Source organism: Ranitomeya imitator, chromosome 5, assembly GCF_032444005.1.
Source record: "Ranitomeya imitator isolate aRanImi1 chromosome 5, aRanImi1.pri, whole genome shotgun sequence".
NCBI lineage: Eukaryota > Metazoa > Chordata > Amphibia > Anura > Dendrobatidae > Ranitomeya > Ranitomeya imitator.
Genome location: NC_091286.1, coordinates 361,679,291 through 361,698,301, shown reverse-complemented (window position 1 = coordinate 361,698,301; position 19,011 = coordinate 361,679,291). Strand labels below are relative to the sequence as shown.

The 19,011-nt window shown below is 44.2% G+C and overlaps 1 protein-coding gene across 1 annotated transcript in view; it reads left to right on the top strand.

Annotated features, from left to right (window-relative positions):
* The window catches only part of KCNQ5 (potassium voltage-gated channel subfamily Q member 5), a 952,749-nt gene that overhangs the window by 724,623 nt on the left and 209,115 nt on the right, over positions 1–19,011 (top strand). Inside the window, exon 5 of the mRNA XM_069726569.1 lies at positions 479–604. Coding sequence (XP_069582670.1) covers positions 479–604 — 126 coding nt within the window. The remainder of the gene's footprint in view (positions 1–478; positions 605–19,011) is intronic.

The window sequence follows — 19,011 nt, the reverse complement described above, 5'->3', positions numbered from 1 at the left end:
TATTTATCACCCACTCTTGGTTTTGTCTTACAAATACTGAGGTAAAATACCGACCAAATACTGAATGTATGAACATGGCCTAAGTGGAATACATGCCGCACCACTCACACATAGGATTAATACATCATAGAACAACCACACATAAAACTTATGGCGCACACGCCACCCACACTTGAACCATAGGTCCCATGTAGCAAATGCTGCACACGCACCTAGGACATTGGTCGCATACCATACAATGAACTTTGCCCATGTGTCATGTCTTATGGCCCAGGTTGCTGTGTAGCCCTAACCCAAATATAAGAGCAGCTTACAGATTGTGGACACATTTTATAAGGTCATATTATATTTAATAAAATTAAAAGGGTTTAATTTTTCACCTATTCCAGACTCTCTAAAAGATGACAATCTATTAACAAACTATGATAACTTGTTGTTAGCCTTCATATTATTCTAACACATTGCATTTCTCACGCAGGAACTCATCACAGCTTGGTATATAGGATTTTTAGTGCTCATCTTTTCATCGTTCCTTGTGTATCTGGTGGAGAAAGAAGCTAACACACAATTTCAAACATATGCAGATGCATTATGGTGGGGTACGGTAAGTAAAATCAATCTTGAATGGAAGGAGATATTGTGCTTGGAGGAAGGTTAAACATGTTTCAATGAAAATAATGAATCATTGATTTCTATATGGAATTGAGGTGACCACTCATTTATACTTCAGGAATGAACAGGTCATCATTTTTTTCAGCTATTGAATTAATCACAAGTGAAAATAAATGGAATAAAATGGGATTGATTATTTATGTAATGTTATATGTCATATCTTGCATGTTATAAGAGCACAAAAAGCCCATCACAATAATTGAAATGGCCCCTATAATAAGATTTATCTTCATGGCTTTATGTAAACTGCAACTACTCAATAAAACATGTACATTAGAAGATGTGTACCTGTAATCAATGTCCTTCTCTGGTGAGTTAATATCTTTAGTTGGAACAAACAAAAAATATGTATTTTTTTCTAAATATTAATACAGTATTTTCATATTTTTCAGTTATTTCAAGTTAAAATCCTTTAAAACCTTAAAGACCTGACACTTTTGTTTGAGTAAATTAATTGCATGCTCCACGATATAACAATTCTTAAGAATGGTTTTAGAAAACCATATTGTTTTGATGCGCTGTTATTCTTCCTAGAAAATTGTAAATAAATTGACAACTGATTGTTTAGGCATCTTTGACAAAGGCTATGTCCACATGCAGTTGCTAATTTATTCCTAAATTTCTAGGAGAAAAACCGGAGGAATAATAGAAACATAGTGGAGGCAGGTCCTCTATGAAAGCTAGTTTTGCTCTGCCAATGTATATACATTTTGTACAGTTAGGTCCATATATATTTGGACAGAGACAACATTTTTCTAATTTTGGATATAGACATTACCACAATGAATTTTAAACAAAACAATTCAGATGCAGTTGAAATTCAGACTTTCAGCTTTCATTTGAGGGTATCCACATTAAAATTGGATGAAGGGTTTAGGTGTTTCAGCTCCTTAACCCCTTACCGGCATCGGACGTACTATACCGTCCGATGCCGGCTCCCCTGCTTTGATGCAGGGCTCCGCGGTGAGCCCGCATCAAAGCCGGGACATGTCAGCTGTTTTGAACAGCTGACATGTGCCCGTAATAGGCGCGGGCAGAATCGCGATCTGCCCGCACCTATTAACTAGTTAAATGCCGCTGTCAATCGCAGACAGCGGCATTTAACTACCGCTTCCGGCCGGGCGGCCGGAAATGACGTCATCGCCGACCCCCGTCACATGATCGGGGGTCGGCGATGCTTGTGAATGGTAACCATAGAGGTCCTTGAGACCTCTATGGTTACTGATTGCCCGTCGCTGTGAGCGCCACCCTGTGGTCGGCGCTCACAGCACACGTGCAATTCTGCTACATAGCAGCGATCAGCAGATCGCTGCTATGTAGCAGAGCCGATCGGGTTGTGCCTGCTTCTAGCCTCTCATGGAGGCTATTGAAGCATGGCAAAAGTTAAAAAAAAAAAGTTTAAAAAAATGTGAAAAAAATAAAAAAAACATAAAAGTTTAAATCACCCCCCTTTCGCCCCAATCAAAATAAATCAATAAAAAAAATATCAAATCTACGCATATTTGGTATCGCCGCTCTCAGAATCGCCCGATCTATCAAATAAAAAAAGTATTAACCTGATCGCTAAACAGCGTAGCGGGAAAAAAACTCGAAACGCCAGAATTACGTTTTTTTGGTCGCCGCGACATTGCATCAAAATGCAATAACGGGCGATCAAAAGAACGTATCTGCACCGAAATGCTATAATTAAAAACGTCATCTCGGCACGCAAAAAATAAGTCCTCAACCGACCCCAGATGATGAAAAATGGAGACGCTACGAGTATCGGAAAATGGCGCAATTTTTTTTTTTTTTTTTTTTTAGCAAAGTTTGGAATTTTTTTTCACCACTTAGATAAAAAATAACCTAGTCATGTTTGGTGTCTATGAACTCGTAATGACCTGGAGAATCATAATGGCAGGTCATTTTTAGCATTTAGTGAACCTAGCAAAAAATCCAAACAAAAAACCAATGTGGGATTGCACTTTTTTTGCAATTTCACCGCACTTGGAATTTTTTTCCCGTTTTCTAGTACACGACATGCTAAAACCAATGATGTCGTTCAAAAGTACAACTCGTCCCGCAAAAAATAAGCCCTCACATGGCCAAATTGACGGAAAAATAAAAAAGTTATGGCTCTGGGAAGGAGGGGAGCGAAAAACGAACACGGAAAAACGAAAAATCCCCCGGTCATGAAGGGGTTAATATGTGTCACCCTGTTTTTAAAGGGACCAAAAGAAATTGGACAGATTCAATAATTTTAAATAAAATGTTCATTTTTAGTACTAAGTTGAAAACCCTTTGTTGGCAATGACTGCCTGAAGTCTTGAACTCATGGACATCACCAGATGCTGTGTTTCCTCCTTTTTGATGCTCTGCCAGGCCTTCACTGCGGTGGTTTTCAGTTGATGTTTGTTTGAGGGCCTTTCTGTCTGAAGTTTACTCTTTAACAAGTGAAATGCATGCTCAATTGGGTTGAGATCAGGTGACTGACTTGGCCATTCAAGAATATCCCACTTCTTTGCTTTAATAAACTCCTTGAGTGCTTTGGCTTTATATTTTGAGTCATTGTTCATCCGTAGTATGAAACGACGACCAATCAGTTTTGCTGCATTTTGCTGGATCTGAGCACACAGCATGTCTCTGAATACCTCAGAATTCATTCGGCTACTTCTGTCCTGTGTCACATCATCAATAAACACTAGTGACCCAGTGCCACTGGCAGCCATGCATGCCCAAGCCATCACACTGCCTCCGCCGTGTTTTACAGATGATGTGGTATGCTTTGGATCATGAGCTGTACCACACCTTCGCCATACTTTTCTCTTTCCATCATTCTGGTAGAGGTTGATCTTAGTTTCATCTGTTCAAAGAATGTTCTTCCAGAACTGTGCTGGCTTTTTAAGATATTTTTTAGCAAAGTCCAGTCTAGCCTTTTTATTCTTGATGCTTATGAGTGGCTTGCACCGTGCAGTGAACCCTCTGTATTTACTTTCATGCAGTCTTCTCTTTATGATAGATTTGGATATTGATACGCCTACCTCCTGGAGAGTGTTGTGTTGTGAATTCTGTGGCAGAGTTCACTCCTGTGGTCACAAGTGGTACTTCGGCTGATTCTCTCTGGGATCTTCCGTTTCTGGAGGAAAGTGGTACTGCAGCTTCTGAGTTTCCTCCCTCAGGTGATCTGGTGAGCTCGTTAGCTTCTTCTCTACTTAACTCCACCTGATGCTTTGATCTATGCTTCCTGTCAATGTTTCAGTGTGGGACTTGTTTTTTCCCTGGATCATTCCTGTGGCCTGCTGCTCTGCAAAGCTAAGTTTTGCTTATGTTATTTTGTTGCTATTTTTCTGTCCAGCTTGCTTTATTGGTTTTTCTCGCCTGCTGGAAGCTCTGAGATGCAGAGGGACCACCTCCGTACCGTTAGTCGGTGCGGAGGGTCTTTTTGTCCCCTCTGCGTGGTTTTTTATAGGGTTTTGTGCTGACCGCAAAGTTATCTTCCCTATCCTCGTTCTGTTCAGCTAGTCGGGCCTCACTTTGCTAAATCTGTTTCATCTCTATGTTTGTGTTTTCATCTTACTCACAGTCATTATATGTGGGGGGCTGCCTTTTCCTTTGGGGAATTTCTCTGAGGCAAGGTAGGCTTATTTTTCTATCTTCAGGATTAGCTAGTTTCTCAGGCTGTGACGAGGCGCCTAGGTTCTGGTCAGGAGCGCTCCACGGCTACCTTTAGTGTGGTTTGATAGGCTTAGGGATTGCGGTCTGCAGAGTTCCCACGTCTCAGAGCTCGTTCTATTATTTTGGGTTATTGTCAGTTCACTGTATGTGCTCTGACCTCCATGTCCATTGTGATTCTGAATTGCCTTTCATAATAGTACAGGAAGCCAAAAGTGCTAATGATTCTCAATAGAGGGAAAAAAGAAGTTCTGAGACCATTTTTTTTTTCTTTGCACTGTGTTTTGTCTTTTTTTTCCCCTAGACATTTGGGTGGTTCAGGACACAGGTGTAGCAATGGACATTAAAGGTCTGTCTTCATGTGTGGATCAGCTCACGGCAAGAGTTCAAAATATTCAAGATTTTGTGGTCCAGAATTCTTTGCTTGAACCGAGAATTCCTATTCCAGATTTGTTTTTTGGAGATAGAACTAAATTTCTGAGTTTCAAAAATAATTGTAAACTATTTCTGGCTTTGAAACCTCGCTCTTCTGGTGACCCAATTCAACAGGTTAGGATCGTCATTTCTTTTTTGCGCGGCGACCCTCAGGACTGGGCGTTTTCTCTTGCGTCAGGAGATCCTGCATTGAGTAATATCGATGCGTTTTTCCTTTCGCTTGGGTTGCTGTACGATGAGCCTAATTCAGTGGATCAGGCAGTAAAAAATTTGCTGGCTCTTTGTCAGGCTCAGGATGAGATAGAGGTATATTGTCAGAAATTTAGAAAGTGGTCAGTGCTCACTCAATGGAATGAATCTGCGCTGGCAGCAATATTCAGAAAGGGTCTCTCTGAAGCCCTTAAGGATGTCATGGTGGGATTTCCTATGCCTGCTGGTTTGAATGAGTCTATGTCTTTGGCCATTCAGATCGGTTGACACTTGCGTGAGCGTAAACCTGTGCACCATTTGGTGGTATTACCTGAGCTTAAACCTGAGCATATGCAGTGTGATAGGACCTTGACCAGAGTTGAACGGCAAGAACATAGACGTCTGAATGGTCTGTGTTTCTACTGTGGTGATTCCACTAATGCTATCTCTGATTGTCCTAAGCGCACTAAGCGGTTCGCTAGGTCTGCCACCATTGGTACTGTACAGTCAAAATTTCTTCTGTCCGTTACCTTGATCTGCTCTTTGTCATCATATTCTGTCATGGCATTTGTGGATTCAGGCGCTGCCCTGAATTTGATGGACTTGGAATATGCTAAGCGTTGTGGGTTTTTCTTGGAGCCCTTGCAGTGTCCTATTCCATTGAGAGGAATTGATGCTACGCCTTTGGCCAAGAATAAGCCTCAATACTGGACCCAGCTGACCATGTGCATGGCTCCTGCACATCAGGAGGTTATTTGCTTTCTGGTGTTGCATAATCTGCATGATGTGGTCGTGTTGGGGTTGCCATGGCTACAAGCCCATAATCCAGTATTAGATTGGAAATCCATGTCGGTGTCCAGCTGGGGTTGTCAGGGGGTACATGGTGATGTTCCATTTCTGTCAATTTCGTCATCCACTCCTTCTGAGGTCCCAGAGTTCTTGTCTGATTACCGGGATGTATTTGATGAGCCCAAGTCCAATACCCTACCTCCGCATAGGGATTGTGATTGTGCTATCAATTTGATTCCTGGTAGTAAATTCCCAAAAGGTCGATTGTTTAATTTGTCCGTGCCTGAGCACACCGCTATGCGCAGTTATGTGAAGGAATCCCTGGAGAAGGGGCATATTCGCCCGTCATCGTCGCCATTAGGAGCAGGGTTCTTTTTTGTAGCCAAGATGGATGGTTCGCTGAGACCTTGTATAGATTACCGCCTTCTTAATAAGATCACGGTTAAATTTCAGTACCCCTTGCCATTGTTATCTGATCTGTTTGCTCGGATTAAGGGGGCTAGTTGGTTCACAAAGATAGATCTTCGTGGTGCGTATAATCTGGTGCGAATTAAGCAAGGTGATGAATGGAAAACTGCATTTAATACGCCCGAGGGTCATTTTGAGTATCTCGTGATGCCGTTCGGACTTGCCAATGCTCCATCAGTGTTTCAGTCCTTTATGCATGACATCTTCCGAGAGTACCTGGATAAATTCCTGATTGTGTACTTGGATGACATTTTGATCTTCTCGGATGATTGGGAGTCTCATGTGAAGCAGGTCAGAACGGTTTTTCAGGTCCTGCGTGCTAATTGTTTGTTTGTGAAGGGATCAAAGTGTCTCTTTGGTGTGCAGAAGGTTTCATTTTTGGGGTTCATCTTTTCCCCTTCTACTATCGAGATAGATCCTGTTAAGGTCCAAGCCATCCATGATTGGACTCAGCCGACATCTCTGAAAAGTCTGCAAAAGTTCCTGGGCTTTGCTAATTTTTATCGTCGCTTCATCTGCAATTTTTCTAGTATTGCTAAACCATTGACCGATTTGACCAAGAAGGGTGCTGATGTGGTCAATTGGTCTTCTGCTGCTGTGGAAGCTTTTCAAGAGTTGAAGCGTCGTTTTTCTTCTGCCCCTGTGTTGTGTCAACCAGATGTTTCTCTTCCGTTCCAGGTCGAGGTTGATGCTTCTGAGATTGGAGCAGGGGCTGTTTTGTCGCAGAGAGGTTCTGGTTGCTCAGTGATGAAACCATGCGCTTTCTTTTCCAGGAAGTTTTCGCCTGCTGAGCGTAATTATGATGTGGGCAACCGAGAGTTGCTGGCCATGAAGTGGGCATTCGAGGAGTGGCGTCATTGGCTTGAAGGAGCTAAGCATCGCGTGGTGGTATTGACTGATCATAAGAACTTGACTTATCTCGAGTCTGCCAAGCGCTTGAATCCTAGACAAGCTCGTTGGTCGTTGTTTTTTGCCCGTTTTGACTTTGTGATTTCGTACCTTCCGGGCTCTAAAAATGTGAAGGCGGATGCTCTGTCTAGGAGTTTTGTACCCGACTCTCCGGGTTTATCTGAGCCAGCGGGTATCCTCAAGGAAGGAGTAATTGTGTCTGCCATCTCCCCTGATTTGCGGCGGGTGCTGCAAAAATTTCAGGCTAATAAACCTGATCGTTGCCCAGCGGAGAAACTGTTTGTCCCTGATAGGTGGACGAATAGAGTTATCTCTGAACTTCATTGTTCGGTGTTGGCTGGTCATCCTGGAATCTTTGGTACCAGAGAGTTAGTGGCTAGATCCTTTTGGTGGCCCTCTCTGTCGCGGGATGTGCGTGCTTTTGTGCAGTCCTGTGGGATTTGTGCTCGGGCTAAGCCCTGCTGTTCTCGTGCCAGTGGGTTGCTTTTGCCCTTGCCGGTCCCGAAGAGGCCTTGGACACATATCTCTATGGATTTTATTTCTGACCTTCCCGTTTCTCAAAAGATGTCAGTCATTTGGGTGGTCTGTAATCGCTTTTCTAAGATGGTCCATCTGGTACCCTTGTCTAAATTGCCTTCCTCCTCTGATTTGGTGCCTTTGTTCTTCCAGCATGTGGTTCGTTTGCATGGCATTCCAGAGAATATTGTTTCTGACAGAGGTTCCCAGTTTGTTTCGAGGTTTTGGCGAGCCTTTTGTGGTAGGATGGGCATTGACTTGTCTTTTTCCTCGGCTTTCCATCCTCAGACTAATGGCCAGACCGAGCGAACCAATCAGACCTTGGAAACATATCTGAGGTGCTTTGTTTCTGCTGATCAGGATGACTGGGTGTCCTTTTTGCCTTTGGCTGAGTTCGCCCTTAATAATCGGGCCAGCTCGGCTACCTTGGTTTCACCGTTTTTCTGCAATTCTGGGTTCCATCCTCGTTTCTCTTCTGGACAGGTTGAGTCTTTGGACTGTCCTGGTGTGGATACTGTGGTGGACAGGTTGCAGCAGATTTGGACTCAGGTAGTGGACAATTTGACCTTGTCCCAGGAGAAGGCTCAACTTTTCGCTAATCGCAGACGCCGTGTGGGTCCCCGACTTCGTGTTGGGGATCTGGTTTGGTTATCTTCTCGTCATATTCCTATGAAGGTTTCCTCTCCTAAGTTTAAACCTCGTTTTATTGGTCCGTATAGGATTTCTGAGGTTCTTAATCCTGTGTCTTTTCGTCTGACCCTTCCAGATTCTTTTTCCATACATAACGTAATCCATAGGTCATTGTTGCGGAGATACGTGGCACCTATGGTTCCATCTGTTGAGCCTCCTGCCCCGGTTTTGGTGGAGGGGGAATTGGAGTATATTGTGGAGAAGATTTTGGATTCTCGTGTTTCAAGACGGAAACTCCAGTATCTGGTTAAATGGAAGGGTTATGCTCAGGAGGATAATTCCTGGGTTTTTGCCTCTGATGTCCATGCTCCCGATCTTGTTCGTGCCTTTCATGTGGCTCATCCTGGTCGGCCTGGGGGCTCTGGTGAGGGTTCGGTGACCCCTCCTCAAGGTGGGGGTACTGTTGTGAATTCTGTGGCAGAGTTCACTCCTGTGGTCACAAGTGGTACTTCGGCTGATTCTCTCTGGGATCTTCCGTTTGTGGAGGAAAGTGGTACTGCAGCTTCTGAGTTTCCTCCCTCAGGTGATCTGGTGAGCTCGTTAGCTTCTTCTCTACTTAACTCCACCTGATGCTTTGATCTATGCTTCCTGTCAATGTTTCAGTGTGGGACTTGTTTTTTCCCTGGATCATTCCTGTGGCCTGCTGCTCTGCAAAGCTAAGTTTTGCTTATGTTATTTTGTTGCTATTTTTCTGTCCAGCTTGCTTTATTGGTTTTTCTCGCCTGCTGGAAGCTCTTAGATGCAGAGGGACCACCTCCGTACCGTTAGTCGGTGCGGAGGGTCTTTTTGTCCCCTCTGCGTGGTTTTTTATAGGTTTTTGTGCTGACCGCAAAGTTATCTTCCCTATCCTCGTTCTGTTCAGCTAGTCGGGCCTCACTTTGCTAAATCTGTTTCATCTCTATGTTTGTGTTTTCATCTTACTCACAGTCATTATATGTGGGGGGCTGCCTTTTCCTTTGGGGAATTTCTCTGAGGCAAGGTAGGCTTATTTTTCTATCTTCAGGATTAGCTAGTTTCTCAGGCTGTGACGAGGCGCCTAGGTTCTGGTCAGGAGCGCTCCACGGCTACCTTTAGTGTGGTTTGATAGGCTTAGGGATTGCGGTCTGCAGAGTTCCCACGTCTCAGAGCTCGTTCTATTATTTTGGGTTATTGTCAGTTCACTGTATGTGCTCTGACCTCCATGTCCATTGTGATTCTGAATTGCCTTTCATAACAGTGTTGTTCACTTGGTTGGCTGTTGTGAAGGGGTTTCTCTTCACCATGGAGATTATTCTGCGATCATCCACCACTGTTGTCTTCCGTGGGCGCTCAGCTCTTTTTGCATTGATGAGTTCACCAGTGTTTGCTTTCTTCCTCAGAATGTACCAAACTGTAAATTTTGCCACTCCTAATATTGTAGCAATTTCTCAGATGGGTATTTTCTGTTTTCGCAGCTTAAGGATGGCTTGTTTCACCTGCATGGAGAGCTCCTTTGACCGCATGTGTACTTCTCAGCAAAACCTTCCAAATGCAAGCACCACACCTCAAATCAACTCCAGGCCTTTTATCTGGTTAATTGAGAATGACATAACGAAGGGATTGCCCACACCTGTCCATTAAATAGCCTTGGAGTCAATTGTCCAAATACTTTTGGTCCCTTTAAAAACAAGGTGGCACATGTTAAGGAGCTGAAACTCCTAAACCCTTCATCCAATTTTAATGTGGATACCCTCAAATGAAAGCTGAAAGTCTGAACTTCAACTGCATCTGAATTGTTTTTTTTTTTTAATTCATTGTGGTAATGTCTATAACCAAAATTAGAAAAATGTTGTCTCTGTCCAAATATATATGGACCTAACTGTATCTTTTTCTCTATAGTGTTTATTTCGTAGTCTTGTTAAGGAATACAAAAATATGTATTTCAAGTAATAGCTAATATTTGCATTTTTATTACTGTACATGTTTTAGTTTTTAGGATTATTGTATTAAACTTTACTTCAATGTATTATTCTTTGTGTGTGCAAACCGCACAGACAAATGTTAAGGCCTTAGGCCAGAGTCACACTACTGCAGAATATGGCCAAGTGCTATGTGAGAAAATTTTGCGTAGAACTCAGCATAGTATTACTCTATGGGGCAGCTCAGATCAGTGTTTTTTTTTTCAGGCATATTCAACGTGCGTGTAAAAGTGCAGCAGGCTACGATTGTATGTCGTCCGAGACTCACCAATGCAAATCTATGGGTGCGACAAAAAAATTGTACAGCACTTGGACCATGCAATGCTGTCTGATTTTTATGCATTGATCGCCTTTGAAAAGCTGTCATTTCGGGGGGCGTGGTTTGCCAAGGGACAGGAGCAGACGTGCAAGTGTGGAGCTCCTGCTAATCCCTTATTTGCTACTAATTAGCTTACTCAAACGTGGATTATTTGATTCCTGAACCTGCAAGAACATGCCAGGAGCAGGAGGGAAGAAGAAAAATGATCGCACACCGACGAAATCTCCCTCATTAGGGCACAGAAGTCCTCGGGAGAAATACAACAATGGCTGCGGCAGGCTTCCCTCTGGTGAGGAAAGAAGTAGTCCCGTGAGCCGGAGCAGTGGAGCAGTGGAGCTGCCGGCCAAAAATCGGTGGTCCTGCAGCCCCAAAGAACACCGACAACCACCCGGACAACTGCGTGGAGGATCCCCACCCCCGCCCCAACCCTGGAGAAGACTGCGGGAGAGCCAACGAGAAGCAGAGAGACCGCGGACTTCTACTCTGCAGGGACGCGGCAGAGGGATATCGCAAGCAGTCCAGCGACGCCAGCAACAAGCATCCCCGCTCCCATCAAGACATCGCTGCCAGGCGGGGAAGATGGCAAGGAGCGCCGAGGGATCTCCCCTGCATCGCAAGTCACAGCAACGAATAGAGAACTAATGGACAGCACCCCAGCAGCACAGCAGCCCGGCCGCGGAGCGATTTCTTCACCGCACTGAAGCACACTAAGGTATGACGCACAGGAGTTCATACCCGGCAATGAAGGGGGCAGGAAATATCAGATGCCGGGAATGGCGGTGGGGGACAGTGAAGTCAGAGAGCAGCGGCGAGGCTCGCCTACGGCACACCATGCTGAGGGAGAGCATAATAAGTGCCGTACATCTCCCCAGTACAGGGGGAAGAAACTATTCCCTACACACCATGCCGAGGGAGAGCATCGTAAACGCCGCACATCTCCCCAGTACGGGGGGGAGAAAGTAGTCCCTGCACATCGCGCCGAGAGAGAGCATTTTAAGCGCTGCACATCTCCCCAGTACGGGGGGGAAGAATCTATCCCCGGGTGGGAGGAGCGGCAATAAATATAACCCACCAGATTGGGTTAGACTCCTTCAGGATGGGGCAGACTCGAACCCACAACAGGGGCACTACCACAGGGACAATCCCCTATCATCACCATTGCTGGGTCATAACAAGGAAGAGATGCTTTTTCTGGAGCTGGGGATTCAGCTCAACACCACCAATGACTTTCTACCCTCAAAAAGTAAATCTAAACTGAGTGGGAAAAAATCCCCTTTAATTAGTAAAACGACAGGGCATTGTTGTCCCAGACATTTATAGAGACGCTCACCTCACGTTTTGCAAAGAAACTTGAGACCCTTACTAGAGGGAAGTGTGACAATCAGGCCAGCACTGACACTTTCTTTGATCCGCGTATGTCACCAATAGCTGATAAATGTGTAGACACTGACAACTATACGGACTCTTCGGTCTCCTCTGACCAAGATTACAATGATTCCTCTGACGACTATGATTATGAGGGTTCAGAAGTGTACTCAAAGGGGTCCAGCGATATTGAGGAGCTGAGCGGCTCGGATGATATGTCAAAAACTTCAAATACCAGCGACATGGAACAGGAGCAGTCTTGCCCTGAGGTCCCTGACTACTCCCTATTAGATGGAGTCTCAGCCTCTGATGAATACCCCTCGGCGAGATTCATGGGTAACCTATGTAAAGCTCTCCTAATATCTATGGACCGAAAAGGAATTACAACTTCCGAGAAAGTCTTTAAAAAACTCTTTAAAAACATATTTTCACAAATGAATGCTGTCCCACTCTCTGACTTTAACATGACCTCTGACAAATCTCCCAATACCCCGAAAAAGTCCAACCCTTCAAGTAAACATCACGAGTTGGCGTCTTTATATAATGCAAGGGGTGACTCTGTGCGATCGGACCCTCTGGTCAATCTAAAGAATGACATAGCCTCTTTCAAGAATAAATTAACAGACTTTGAGAACTTTAATAGAAAAAACAACATGAAAGTTCGAGGAATCCCGGAATCGGTGGGGAAATCTCAGCTGGGAGAGTACGTCTCCTCTATGATATCTTACATGATCCCTGAAACGAAGGGTAAAAACCTAATCATGAAAGCATTCAGGATACGCAGACCACCTTCTCTCCCGCCAAATATTGCTGCAGACGTCATAGTCTCACTCTATCCTAATTGGCTAAGAGACTCATTGCTTGACATCACAAAGGAACCAAGGTTTCTCTCTTCTCCATACAGGCATTTGACCTTATACAGGGATTTGTGTAAGGATACCATGCAAAAACGGAAAATGTTTCAGTACACCACCAATAGACTGCAACAGGCTGGAATACAAGCATGCAAAAGAATAGGAATTCAGGAAGGTGGAAAACACTTTTCCACATAACTGTATTACATGCTGTTAGCATTGGCCTGCTACAGGGCTTCATTTCATAATTAAAGGGCATTTCCAGGTTTGAGACAAAAGTCTGCAGTAGTTCTAGGTGACTGCAGGCTTCTTATTTCTCACAGCGCATGCATTGCACACTGTAACAGGGTCTACCAAGCTGGGGTACCTCTTTCAGTAACACCCCGTGTTTCAGGAAGTCCACTCTGCTTTTAATGTAGATTCTGAATGAAGGAAGCTGGCTGGAATTCCTTGGTTACGTGAGAGCATATAAAAGCTGACTGCTTCTCCACTTATTTCCAGTCTAAGAACCACCTTTATTTACAGCACACAGAATATATAACACAGATACACAGGGCAGGCCAATAGGAACACAGCAGGCCAGACATACATTACAATAGCAGCAGGGGGCCGGAGCCTGCCGATATTTACTGTGGGAATTACAATGGTGGTGGGAGGTCAGAAAGAGAATATCTTGTCCAGGGGCGCAGCCTGTGGACTGATGCATTTCACATGGAACCTATTATACATAGTATATACTGCATAACATTCTTGGTGCTGGGGGGTTCTGTAACACACTTTTAGGACTCTCCCTTGCTGGTGGCAAGAGTAGGCAGTCATGTCAGCACTAGTGATGAGCAAATATACTCGTTACTCGAGATTTCTCGAGCACACTCGGGTGTCCTCCGAGTATTTTTTAGTGCTCGGAGTTTTAGTTTTTATTGCCGCAGCTGAATGATTTACATTGTTAGTCAGCATAAGTACATGTGGGGACTCCCTAGCAACCAGGCAACCCCCACATGTACTTATGCTGGCTAACAGATGTAAATCATTCAGCTGCGGCAATAAAAACTAAAACTCTGAGCACTAAAAAATACCCGGAGGACACCCGAGCGTGCTCGGGAAATCTTAAGTACTGAGTATACTCGCTCATCACTAGTCAGCACAAGTATGTGATTTGTATACTTCTGTCCACATTCTGACTAGGCTTGGCTGTCCTTGCTCAATTCATTTTCATTGAGTGAGGCCACACATGTCTAGTCGGCATGTGCCCGCATGTATGCAAATTGCTGGCACCAGAGAATCCTGACAACATGCAGTGCGCACTGTGAGAATTGAAAAGTCTGCAGTCAAATAGAATGACTGCAGACTCATCACAAACTTGGACAACCCCTTTAATGCTCCTAACAAAAATAAAACCATGAGAATTAGTGTCACAAAAAATAAATTACATCTAGGTACCTGATAGACGATGTTGTTTCTGATTGGACTCGTTCTCTTTCTTTTCTTCTTTATCTTGTCCAAACTACATGATGACTTTTCACATCCATATCTTATCTCTGCAGACTGTCATCTTCTCCGGTCTTCTGCCGCACATCCTGACATGATGCCCTTAAAAATAGCAGTGTAATTACAGTGCTCCTAAATAAAAAAATATATATTTAGCCCCTGAATAAATAATTTAATAATTTCTTCTCTCTATATTCTATACACAACAGATGACCCCCACACTGTCCCTCTTGTGATACATGCCCTCCACAGAGCCATCTCTTTTCCATACTGGGCCCCATCTTCACATTGTCCTATCAAAATGTTTTCCCCTTATAGGGCCCAGTCTCCATACTGTGCCCCCTCATCACACTCCCACTTCTTGGCATACTGGCCCTTCCTGGCTGTGCCCTTACACAGTCCCCTCATGCTACCATCCCCCCACATTACTCAATCTCCACTCTGTGACCACTCATACTTTTCCTTACTGTCTCCTCACACTTGTAACTCTCATGCCTCAAAATGTTTTCTCTCACATGCCCCCTCTAACCATTATGTCTGCTCACATACGGCTGAAACCAGAAGTTTACATGCACTATATAAAAAGATACATATGCATGTTTTTCTCAATATCTGACATGAAATCAGAATAAACCTTTCCCGTTTTTAGGTCTGCACCCATCTCCCCACTGATCATACTGTGTCTGCACCTACCCCCCACTCATTATATTGTGTTCACACCATCCCCTCACTCATCATACTGGGTCCAGATGCATTACTCATTTGCGCACTGCATTCAATCCTATCCTTCCCATTCTGTGTCACCATACTGTGTCTGCACCATCCCCATCATATACTCCCCCTAACCCCTCATGCTGTGTCCATACCATCCCCTCATTCATCATATTGTGTCCACACCGTCCCACCCACTCACCATACTGTGTCCGCATCCATCAACCCACTCACTATACTGTGTCTGCACCCATCTCCCCCTTGCTCCTCATACAGTGTTTTCAAATTTCTCCCGCTCTCCATATTGTCTACACCTGTCCCTTCCTTGCTCCACAAACTGTGTCATCAAATCTTTCTCACTCTTCCTCCCACACTATATCTTGTTCTTTCAGCCAGCTGCTATTTTTAGTAACCAGTCAAGAGAAAGCAAACAGCTGTGAGCTGGTCTTATTATTCTCAGAGGGGGACAATATCCATGGTCCTTCCCAACCTATTAACCCCTTACCGCCATCGGACGTACTATACCGTCCGATGCCGGCTCCCCTGCTTTGATGCAGGGCTCCGCGGTGAGCCCGCACCAAAGCCGGGACATGTCAGCTGTTTTGAACAGCTGACATGTGCCCGTAATAGGCGCGGGCAGAATCGCGATCTGCCCGCACCTATTAACTAGTTAAATGCCGCTGTCAAACGCAGACAGCGGCATTTAACTACCGCTTCCGGCCGGGCGGCCGGAAATGACGTCATCGCCGACCCCCGTCACATGATCGGGGGTCGGCGATGCTTGTGAATGGTAACCATAGAGGTCCTTGAGACCTCTATGGTTACTGATTGCCCGTCGCTGTGAGCGCCACCCTGTGGTCGGCGCTCACAGCACATGTGCAATTCTGCTACATAGCAGCGATCAGCAGATCGCTGCTATGTAGCAGAGCCGATCGGGTTGTGCCTGCTTCTAGCCTCTCATGGAGGCTATTGAAGCATGGCAAAAGTTAAAAAAAAAAGTTTAAAAAAATGTGAAAAAAATTAAAAAAACATAAAAGTTTAAATCACCCCCCTTTCGCCCCAATCAAAATAAATCAATAAAAAAAATATCAAATCTACGCATATTTGGTATCGCCGCGCTCAGAATCGCCCAATCTATCAAATAAAAAAAAGTATTAACCTGAACGCTAGACAGCGTAGCGGGAAAAAAACTCGAAACGCCAGAATTACGTTTTTTTGGTCGCCGCGACATTGCATTAAAATGCAATAACGGGCGATCAAAAGAACGTATCTGCACCGAAATGCTATCATTAAAAACGTCATCTCAGCATGCAAAAAATAAGCCCTCAACCGACCCCAGATGATGAAAAATGGAGACGTTACGAGTATCGGAAAATGGCGCAATTTTTTTTTTTTTTTTTTAGCAAAGTTTGGAATTTTTTTTCACCACTTAGATAAAAAATAACCTAGTCATGTTTGGTGTCTATGAACTCGTAATGACCTGGAGAATCATAATGGCAGGTCATTTTTAGCATTTAGTGAACCTAGCAAAAAATTCAAACAAAAAACCAATGTGGGATTGCACTTTTTTTGCAATTTCACCGCACTTGGAATTTTTTTCCCATTTTCTAGTACACAATATGCTAAAACCAATTATGTCGTTCAAAAGTACAACTCGTCCCGCAAAAAATAAGCCCTCACATGGCCAAATTGACGGAAAAATAAAAAAGTTATGGCTCTGGGAAGGAGGGGAGCGAAAAACGAACACGGAAAAACGAAAAATCCTCCGGTCATGAAGGGGTTAATATCTGACCCCACACTGTTTTTTTAGGGTTCCCCCTATTTTTAATAACCAGCTAAAGCAAAGCAGACAGCTGGGGCTGGTATTAATAGGCTGAAAAGTGCCATGGATATTGCCGTAATAAGGCTAGCCCTCAGTCGCCCCATACACAGCGCATCAGTTAGATGCACCAATTCTGGCACTTAGCCTTGGCTCTTCCCAATTGCCCTGGTGCAGTGGCAATTGGGTTAATGGGATTGTGTTGTTGATGTCAGCTATGTAATATCTGCTGACATCAAGCCCACGGGGTAGTAATGGAGAGTAGGGATGAGCAAGTATACTCGTTGCTCAGGTTTTCCCGAGCACGCTCGGGTGGTCTCCAAGTATTTGTGAGTGCTCGTGGATTTTGTTTTTGTTGATGCAGCTGCATAATTTGCGGCTGCTAGACAGCTTGAATACATGTGGGATTTCCCCAGCAACCAGGCAACCCCCACATGTACTCAGGCTGGCTAGCAGCCATAAATCATGCAGATGTGTCGACAAAAACTAAATCTACGAGTACTCACAAATACTCGGAGACCACCCGAGCATGCTCGGGAACACCTGAGCAACGAGTATTCTTGCTCATCACTAATGGAGAGGAGTCTATCAAGAATACACACCCCAAAAAATGTATTTGAAAAAAAAAAAACACAGAAAAAAATAATTATATGAAAAAACTCCCCAACAATTTCCCTCTTTCCCCATTTATAAATAAAATAATAAAAGAAAAAAAATAATAATCCACAGTGTGCACCATTGCTTATCAGTCCTGCACTCGCGCTGCCCTCGTGAGAACCAGAAGCTGTGAATTTAGGTGACTTCAGTAACGTTACCTCAGTTCACAGCATCGCTGTCCTCGTAAGAAATGACCACTGTGAACTGAGATAATCTTACTGACATCACCTCAGTTCACAGCAGCTGGGCCTTGAAGAGCGCAGCGCAAGACCTGGCAGTGACTGCTGCATTCTGTGAATAGACTGGGTGAAGAAGACTATGATTGTCGTGGGACCTCCATATTATGGATTACTCTGACCCTGTGGATTATTATTTGTTTATTATTTATTTTAATAAATGGGGGCAATAGGAAAATTGTTGGGATTTTTTCAAATAAAGATTTTTATTTCTTCGTGTTTTTCAAATAAAGACTTTGTTTGTGTGCTTTCTTCTGTTTTTACTTACTGAGTTAGTAATGGGGGTTTGCTTTGCCTTAGCTGGTTATTAAAATAGAGTCTGAACATCCATGGGTCCATTCATCCCTAATCTTGAGTTGAAAGGGGGAAGGAGGACTCGTATACATAAATCAAATTCAGAATACATATGACATATAACTTGTTAAGGGCTGGCCACACTCCCAGATTTTAGGCTAGTTTCACACTAGCGTTTTGCTGATCTGCGGAGGGCTGCGGACTTTCTCCGTGAAGCCCCGCCCTCGGCCGCACCTCCACAGCTAGCTCTGCCTACTTCTGCCGGCATGCGGCCTGCGTACCTATCTTTAACATTAGGTACGCAGGTCATGCGGCTGTATGCGGATGCTTCCGCATGCGTCGTTTTGACGATGCGGAGGAAAAAAAATTGCTACAAGCTGCGTCCTACGCTGGTTGCCGCATCATCAAAATGACGCATGCGGAAGCATCCGCATATAGCGGCACGACCTGCGTACCTAATGTTAAAGATAGGTACGCAGGCCGCATGCATGCCGCATACAGAAGTAGGCGGAGCTAGCGGCAGAGGTTCAGCCGAGGGCGGGGCTTCACGGAGGAAGTCCGCAGCCCTCCGCAGATCAGCAAAACGCGAATGTGAAACCGGCCTTAGACTGAATGGAAGGAGCAGTTATCAGGGAGCTGGCTGTTACTAGTCCTGTGACACAATGCTCACACTAGCATATAAAACATCTGTCCAATTCTCATCAAGGAAAAAGGGACAATTTTTTCTCACTTTTTATTCGTGTGCTGTCTGTGTACAATCCAGTTTTTTTATACATCAGCTATTAATCTTTTACAAGACCATTTACAGTTTTCTGTTATAGAATTGTATTATATCCATAATAATTGGATGCCAGACTGATGGTCCATATGCATGCAATTTTTTTCTTGCACTAACCAATTTCAAAGTAAAATCGCAGCATGCTGATATTTTCTTTTCTCATGCCAAATATAGCTGAGAAAATATACTCAGATCTGAACTGCCTCATTGAATATAATTGGTCCTAGTGCAATC